Consider the following 9,517-nt stretch of genomic DNA (forward strand, 5'->3'; position numbering starts at 1 on the left):
CACACACACACACACACACACACACACAAAATGGAAAAATGGTGCAGAAGGTTTGTCAGCACCTAGCACAGAGAATGGCTATGTCTAATGTCCTTACACACACACACCAATACCTTGTAAAATCAATGCCCATCAAGTGTGGGTTTGTGTATGTTTCAGCGTATAACGGTCCAATGGAGCACTCTCACACATAAATCCTATATATTTGTTTTATGTGTGAGTAGGGCAGCATGACAATTTATTAGGATTCTTTATCCACTTTTGATGTATATGGATTGTACATTTTAACCATATTGGCCTGCCCTATATGTGTATAAGTCTTTATGGTAAGACTACACGCAAGTGTCAAAGCCTGTAGACAAGTTGTACATACTCCTACCAGAGGGACTGTACACTTGCCTGGTCAGGCCCCTGTAGGAAGCTGTAATGCCTCCCTTCTACTGTGCATAGTGTGGACCTGAAGCAGTTTGGTTCTCTGTGCTGTTATTGCATCTGATCCCTCACCTATTAAACAAGTCATGTAGCAATATATCCTCACCCTCAAATCCTAGAGCTAAATTGCAATGTAGTCAAGCAGATTCAATATTCTACATTTAATTTGAAATGAGATGATGCATTTGTGCATTGTCTTATGCTTGTGCAGCCAGCTTCACTATGCAGTATAAGATCAATAATCCGATGCATACATAGCACTGACTTGATGCCTCATAATTCCTCTCTCATCTTTCTTCTCTCCCATGTTCAGATACCCTGTTTGTTTCATGCCCTTTATTGTCTCCCCACCTCCATGTCTGATGTTGTAAACACCACTAGTTCTCTCACTCAATTCCTCCACTATCAATATTTATCTCTTTCTCCCTCCTCCATCCTGGTACTAATGAGTTCTGGATGTGGTCGGTAAGGGGTCCAAAGTTTCTCCCTCACTGCCGCATCTCCAGCTGGGTGCTCCCACAGTGCACCAAATGCCTCTCTTGAATATTGAATAAACCCCAGGACCACCTCCGCGCTTCCTGATCAACAGTACTACTATTACCTAGCTATTACTCTGCACGGGGTTCCGGGGCCCCCGTCATGATGGATGGGCCTTGAATCTGTTTGTGTATTGCGGGCGAAGGAAGAAATAATAGATAGGGGTGGATTGAGCGTTTCAAGTTGTTTGCTACTATCCCTTGAAAGTGTGAAACCTTTCCTTTCAGTTTTATAATTTGCTGAAGTTTCCGTAAAGCACAACGGAAGTGTGTTATTCGGGGATGCATCCAATCAAGGTGTGACACTCTTGACTGTATGTGTGTGGCCTCAGATTCCCCCTCAAATATGGCCCTATTGTTGTTATGGGAAAGTCTCAGAAACAATTTTTTTTAGGGGGGGTTTGGGGGGGAGAGGGAGGAATCAGTGATGTTGGAAAACTTTTTTTTTCCAATATACCATATACTAATATACTATATAGTGAGTGTTGCCTCCAAGTGTTTGCTGCAGCACACTTTGCATCCATGCGTCTATAGCAGAAATCTGGAAAAGTTCACAAGACAATATCTAAAAATTTGTGTTGTAAAGTAAAGACTGCCGAGTTAGGAAGGGATTTCTGAAGTGGAAAGCAGTGCTAATTTTTGTATATTTTAATGGGTGTTCATTGTGTTGATTGATTGATCATGCTTTTCCACAAAACGTATGGTCTTATCAATGGTTGTACAAAGATACTTGATCAAAGAATTACGGCTTGTTAAATGATGAACATTAGTGGAGTATCATCAGTTCTCCTTAACTGGAACCATTTGAAAGAATTATTACAAAATAAATTCTGTTGGCCTCTCATTTCTCTCTATGTGAGGCATATACCCAATTTTGGTTTAGAATACATTGGTGATGCTGTCAGATAACGGCTCCACAGTTTCAGATTAGTCCTTGATGTAACACCTTTGGTATAATAAACATGAAAGGAAGGAGCAATGCACTGTTAGTGAGCTGATATTTACCTACCAATATTTTTTTTTATCTAGCCTCTCCTTGATAGCCACTTCATTATTCAAAGGCCAACCACACAAAATTAGCAGCAGCAGATCCTTTTGCGAAGCAGTCCCGCTAGGACCAATCAATGCTATTAGATCCATAAATGTGATTAGACACACTCATGCATCCGCCTTATTTCTCCTTCAAACTGCTTGTGCTAGGAACGGTTGTAAGGCTTGTTGCCTTTAATTTATGTACCATTGATCTAATCCCATGCCAAATCAGGCAGGTATATTGCACGAGGTGTAAACAAAGAGACATTTTGCACTGCTTGTTGGTAATAAGGTCTTTAACAACTATGTCTAAGTTTAGGCTTTTTTAGGAATTAGGCTGCAACAATCTTGCTGGCTGTTTTGTAACATGGTCAGAAAGACAAACCAATTTCATTTCATCCACTGACTCACAACACCTAACCTCTGCAAAGAGCACAAATAACAAACTAAGCAAGAAGCAGTCAATTTACTAAGTTCATTTTTGCCGCTAGCGGCCTGGCTGCATGGATGGTAACCTCAGACAGTCGACTGGTCCACCACCTGACTGAAATATCTCAGCTACTTCTGGAGGGATTGCCGTGACATTTTGAACATCCATGGTTCCCAGATGATGAATCCTAGTGACTGCCATGACCCCCTGACTTTTTCTTAAGCACCACCATGATGTTGACTCCTTTTAGTGTTAAAACTATAATGTGTAGTTTCTGCAACCCAATGAGGAATTCTAATTAATGACAACAAAACTGTTGGTGCATCCACATGATACAAGCCTCCTGTGACTGTGCACTCCCCCCTCAACTCCACTCTGTTGCTAGTAGCCAAGGAGGATTAAAAAAACAGTATAGACTCTTCAGAAGACATAATTATCTTTACTTGATTTTTTGTGCAGGAAAGACACCGGACGCCACAATCTTCTGAACCTAGCCATACTGGGAAATACAGAGAGAGTTGTGTGGAGCTGATAGTCTTAATTAGCTTTGTAGAAACTCATTTGGCAATAGCTTAAATGTAACAAATGTTCATTAATATCAAAAAGTTATGCACTAAAGATTTAAGTGAAATGTTTCAACAACTATTAGATTGCCCCTCTCTCACTTTTACTCCGCAGAAAACCGTAAAATTAGTTTGATTGTGACTTAAATAAGGCCAAATGGAGCGGCAGCAAAGCTTTTGTACTCACTTCAAATAGAATGTGATGTGCGACTGTGTGTCCAGAATGTCTGAGTAGATCACCCTTGCGATGGTATTAGCGATTCACCTCAAGTCTTCACAAAAACGTTATGTCTCAGTGGGGCCAGGCAGCTCCTCAGTCGTTTTAACAGGAGCCTCAGTGACCTTGTGGCGAGATGAAAGGGAGAAGCTGTCCTGATCCCATTGCCACAGTTTAATTACTACTGGCAAAGACAGGCTGCTGTAGTTCTGTGTATCAGAGGGATCTGTGCTTAGTGTATGGATGTAGCCTGTGCGTGATCTGTGTGTACTTGCACACTGCATGTTGTAAATCTGAACTCTTCACCAAAAACCATCCAATTTGGGCCTGCCTTCCTTAAAATCCTCTTACATAAGCCACTATTCTGAGATGTGTGGTGATATCATGCAGCTTTGTTTGGCTTTTCCTCTGAAAAACGCTGTACAGAGTTGGATAAACACTAGCCTATTCTTTAAATAATACATCGGAACTGCCTCTCAAATCGTCTCAATACACTGTCCTCACCAAAGTGGGCCAAATATGACTTGGATTGACGTGTAGGCTTTGGCTTCTTTGAGATGAAAATAAAATCATGCATTTTATTGTAGTAAGCTTTAGTCCTTGACCTGGATTCAGTGGCCAAACAAGATAGACTGTATCTTTGTCACTGTCCTAGATTTTGCTCTGACATCAACAGAGAAACTTGTCTAATGTCATGAACGGACTTTAATACTCAAATAATATTTTCTGCTTCCCATGGTCCATTTTGATTTATAGCAAAGGCACCAATTTATCTTCAGTTAACAGTAGTTTGATTAACAAAATACAATGTTAGATATGTCAAGGCCCTTACACACATGTGATGGCCTCATATTCATTGAACCAAAACGCTTGCTGCAAGAATTGAAAATTGATAACTTATAGTGGCTTGCTGTTTCTTTTTTGGATTTTTCAGTATGTGAACAATATTAGCTGAAAAGAAATAGCCTGACTTTTAAGCCCTACACTCCAATACCATTTTAACTTCAGCTTGTGTGTTTTATAGGTCAACATTTCTTTCTGTAGTGTATCTGGGATTCTCAGTTCCGTGTAGTGTTAAGATAAAATAAGTAAAAATGGAGCTAAAAGCAAAAACAACAAAATGGGCAGGCAATCTTTAAACAGCTGAGGGGGGAATGGGATGAGATTGTGGAGCTTCCTCCAACCACAAAGTTTCTTCCCCATGCAGCCGTGAGAGGACTTGTGCAATCAATTTGGTTTTATAAGATCACTAGCTCATAGAAGCATCTCCCAATGTGGGTGTAGCAAACAGCCTTAGCTAAACGGAGATTAAGGCAACGCTGGAAAGACCCCTTGAAGCCCTCTAAGACTGGTGGGTGATTTTGGATTTAGCCGTGGTAGCAAGATAAAAGCCTTTCTTCCTGCTTAATTGATGGTTGTAATCCATGTGTTGTTTTAAAAGCCTGTCTGGTTAATGTGTGAACACAAACCCCGGTGGGTCTGTGCAGAAAGTGGTGATTTAGAAGGCTGAGGGTTACCCACTGGTTGGGAGACTTGTCGATTGGGAATCCAGTGAAATGACTCGGCTGAGGCCTGCACTTTGTGTCCGTTTTGCCGCTAATTTGGAAATGGTATACAATGGAAACTTTAAGTCTTTTTTGTCTTATTTAAGTATTAAAACGTCAAACCAAGTTAAACTTTACTCATAGCTGAAATGCCGTATCATACCATACAGTAAATTCCTGAGACTGTTAGTATTGCTATCTGAAAATTAGGTTTTGAATGCCCTCTAAACCTTTAGATAAGTTATTTTTAAGTCAGCTACTTTCTTTTCAACCATGCTACAGTACATTTTCAGCTGTAATCAAGTTTCAATGAGTGTACAATTATACCACCAGTACTGTGATTAATGAGTAGCAAAGAGAAGTGGATAGAGGCTTAATGAGAAGATCACAGTCATCCCTAAAGTTAGGAGATGCTTGAACTCCTCAAGGCTTTAGCACACTTTTAGGAAATCTACTAGTGTACCTTTTGGTCTCAGTCAGAATTATAATATCTTGCGTTGATCACTATCATGAATAAGAAGTTCTGCTAATCTCTACAAAGTATGTAATTAACCCTGCACTGATTCATATCGCTCGTTGTATTACCACAGATAGGACATTGAAAATAGAGCATGGTGCCTCATTATCTCAGCTCAGCTGCTAGTGCCTAAATAGTAAGTACATTTCATACCTCTGCTCTCAAAGTTATGCATGTTAGCAAATGGAAAGTCTCGCATTGCCAGACCTATATCCACAGCGCTGAGGAGGAAGGTCTGGCTAGTCCACACAAAATTCCTGGATAGGAGAATAAACGGTCAGGGGTTGTTTGCATTTCTTTAAACAAATCCTAATCGTCTTTGGTGGTGCTAAGTACTGAACGCAGCGAGCGTGGATCTTCAAAATAGTCTTTGGAAGAAACTTGTTTTGGTGAAACATTTGCACCCTGCAAAGGAAAATTACACACACAATAGTAAATGAAGTCCACTGTTCACACAATACAGTACAGTGAGTTATATAAGTTACCTGGGTACGTGGTTAAACATAATTTGCTTTTACCAGTGTATCGCTGTGTGTATTTTACCCATAGGAAATCAACAGGTCCTAAAATGTCCCAGTTAGATAGTAAATGCCATAAACATATACTTTGTAAATCTTTACAATCATTCCCTGAGTGAACCAAGCAGGCCCGCGTTGTTTCACAATCTAAATTTTCCTTAAAACTTGCCATTTTTTTCAGAGGTTCCGGTAAATGTTGCTCAATCTGACCAGAGTTTAAAGTAGACTCTAAGAAAGCGGAAACTGAGGGTCGAGGGAAATTGAGAACTATCCCGTAAACGAACCGTCGTTGACTAACAAATGCAGTCTTGAGCAACTTACTTCCAAAATGTAATGCCATATAGATTACTAGTTACTAGTTATACTACAATAATACTTTCTGAATTGTAATGCTTTACACTACTTTTACATTACTTTTGAGTTACAGTATCTTCACCAGAATAAACTCCGAAGTAGGCTGTGACTGGGCTGGTAGCTTGTGAATTTCACCGTGGGATCAAAATGTCTTTATCCAATTTAATACATCATAATTTAATTATTTATAATATTGTGTATTATTATTCTGAATCGGCAAAGTAACTAACGTTATAAAATAAAAAGTGAAGTAAAATATACAGTACTTGACTCTGAATTGTAATGGAGTAGAAGTATAAAGGAGAAGAAATGGAAATGCTCAATTACGGTATAGTAACTTTCCACAGCTGATTGATACAATGCAATGCTAATATTTACATGTAGCATGCCTAAAGGTTAATTCCACACGTTTGTCTGTCAGTTGCTCAGACACACCGCTGTCCGCACTGATGTACTGTCAACTGTTGGGACACAGATGTTGTCCACGCCGTCTCTGGTTATTGCCGTCTCTGACCTTGGAAACACTGATGGGACGTCTCGTTTCAACGCAGCATAATGACTCCTGAAAATAAAGGGAGAATGTCTAGTATCCCGCAAATGTAGAATCAGTCTCTGCAGTCATCTCAACCATCGAATTCCAGCAACAGGAAATACGGTTACTTTTGTACTCCGATTTTTTTTTTCCGGGTTAAAATGCGTTGTAACTTGCTTTATTGAGATTGTAACAAGTTTAATATTACAAGATCTTTGTACAATTTAACAACCAGCATGTGCTAGAATAGACAGACGTGCAAATTTTAATCTTAATGAAAAAAGGAATTACAGCCACCTTTACCTCTGGAGGAAATTAGTGACCTATTGTTAAAAATGTGCTACAAAGTGGAAGGGAGGGTAAGAGAGCAAAACTTGATTAGCATGGAATTGACAAATGAAAGGTGGAAAGGAGGACAGTTGTGAGTGTGGGTGGTGGTAGTGTCTGTGTGTGTCTGTGCAATGGAAAAACAGACAAGAACGACCAAATTGGATCTATTTTAGCCTCAAACATAGTATAACACAAGTTGTAGACATTCTCATCATATTTCATGCGCATGCTTGCACTATAATAATTGCTCAATAAATCTTCACTAGACCAGTATATCCGCTTAAGTTACACTCTCTTTACCAACTGTTTTGCATTAAGTGAGGGTTCATGCTTGCTGCATCATATTTAGTTCATTAGCGTGTTAACAATACTGAGAAAGTTTGCCTTTCAGTGTTTGGAACACCCTCTCTTTTTTTGAACATGAGTTGATGTGCTTTAAACTGCTCATATTATGCTAATTTTCAGGTTCATAATTGTATGTATAGGTTATATCAGAATAGGTTTACATGGTTTCATTTTCCAAAAAACACCATACTGGTTGTACTGCACATTGCTGCAGCTCCTTTTTTCACCCTCTGTGTTGAACTCTCTGTTTTAGCTATCGAGTGAGGCATCACTCTTCTTTTTTGGGAGTTGCACATGTGCAGTAACTAGGTAAAGACTACTACCAACTCAGAAGCAGAGTATGAGGGCATGCCACACTAAGCGAGCATTCGTTCGTCAGGGAAGTAAAAGCTGGATTACATTAGAGCTGTTTGGAGCAGTTGGTGAACAGGGTTTTCTGTTGGAGATGGGGTGGACTTTGGACAGGGAAAGCCAAATTTAAAGCATAATATGAACACTTTGCACTGAGTAATAGGTGTGTGTGTGTGTGTGTGTGTGTGTGTGTGTGTGTGTGTGTGTGTGTGTGTGTGTGTGTGTGTAAAATCTGATTCAATTGGCTTACATGTGAAGAACAGAAATGATTTTAGTTTACCAACCCAGAGATGATCATGTTGCTAAGCTGCTCCCCTCTCGCCATCAAAACCACAAACCGGCATTCCCACACCTGTACTGTACATACTCCCGGACAGGCACAGTGTAAAGCCAGCTTTAAAGGTCATGCATACAGAGTTTATCAGTTCCACCCAATATTTGCAGATCCATTTTATACACTGAGGGGGCTGTTTCGCTTACATTTGAAGAAAGAGTTGATTTGTTCACATCCTTAGAATATAAATGAGTGTGTGTTCGTCGCAGCCGCGCTGCCTTGGTTTAAACCTTAAAATGACACAGGCCACTGACCAAAGCAAGGGCAGACCTGAGAACGGTCTTCTTGCGCTTTAGGTTCAGAGACACAGTACTTATCAGTGCGACTTTATTAACAGTTAATGTGACCCTAGCAAAAACTCTGTTGCCAGTATTATTAATGACAGTATTATTTAACCCTAACAGTCAGACTCAAAGCTCATTGTATTTTTTGTTTGTGGTTTCAGCTGTCCTTTGCAGCAACAACTCCAGTTCTGGCAGACAAGAAAAAGTACCCCAATTTCTTCCGCACGGTCCCATCAGACAACGCCGTGAACCCAGCAGTTGTGAAATTCCTCAACTTCTACAACTGGAGCCGTGTGGGGACACTCACTCAGGATGTGCAGAGGTTCTCGGAGGTCAGTGTTCCTCGTTCATTTTTCAAGAGATTTTGATTTAGAAACTTTTTCCAAAGTTGCCAAAGAAACCTGAGCAAATGTGAAGATTAACATTTTTAAAACTTAAACTCCAGTTTAATCCTACCACTTACGCTATGCATCATGTCTTTAGTAATATATGAACAAATTTGCTGGCTGGTTTAAAATTGGTTTACCAGTAATATGAAGGACAGCAGATGTTGAAGTACATATTTTGTAATAAAAATGAATGAATGTCTGGTTGTACAAAGGAGATTTTGCTATATTATTTATTTACTAAATTCCATCTATTGTGTAGTTTAATGTCACTTTCGTATTCAATAGACAGAAAGCACCCCTCAGCCTATTCTACCTAGCTAGTTCTGTGAGAAGTAATTTGTGGAAAGATGAAGAACTTCATCCACACTTGGAGCCAACTCTGTCATGACACTGTTGGCACTGAAATACATTTAAAAGCTAGAGGACTCATTTTGGAAGTTGTGGTAAATCGGATTTCAGCTTGAGAAAGAAGTGGACACATCTGCATTCTCCAAGAAAAAGTGTTGAGCAGCTTTTAACTCTAATAAAAGAGGAGATATTAAATTATGTTATTCCCAAAATGCACGGTAACTAGTGAGTCAAACGTATTCCTGTTTGTAGTAGGTTTGAGCATTAGCAAAATATACACATTTGTCATTCCATTGGATGAAAACTATGATGACACAAACATTATGTAACATCAGCAACATTCAGTTTAAAAAAAAAAAAAAAAGGCAATGTCAATGGTATCAAAAGCATAAATTTGAAAAACGCATTGTGAGCTTTTGCCTCAAGGCCCTGGTTGAAAACAATCTGTCCAGCAGCCAGAG

At 39.6% G+C, this 9,517-nt stretch overlaps 1 protein-coding gene across 2 annotated transcripts in view; it reads left to right on the forward strand.

The window, feature by feature from the left end:
* Positions 1-9,517, forward strand: part of gabbr2 (gamma-aminobutyric acid (GABA) B receptor, 2) — a 183,418-nt gene that overhangs the window by 81,424 nt on the left and 92,477 nt on the right. For both annotated transcript variants that reach the window (XM_032534941.1, XM_032534940.1), the window contains one exon: positions 8,481-8,651. In XM_032534941.1, the coding sequence (XP_032390832.1) occupies positions 8,481-8,651 (171 nt within the window). The remainder of the gene's footprint in view (positions 1-8,480; positions 8,652-9,517) is intronic.

The sequence above is a fragment of the Etheostoma spectabile genome, chromosome 14 (assembly GCF_008692095.1).
Source record: "Etheostoma spectabile isolate EspeVRDwgs_2016 chromosome 14, UIUC_Espe_1.0, whole genome shotgun sequence".
NCBI classification, from domain to species: domain Eukaryota; kingdom Metazoa; phylum Chordata; class Actinopteri; order Perciformes; family Percidae; genus Etheostoma; species Etheostoma spectabile.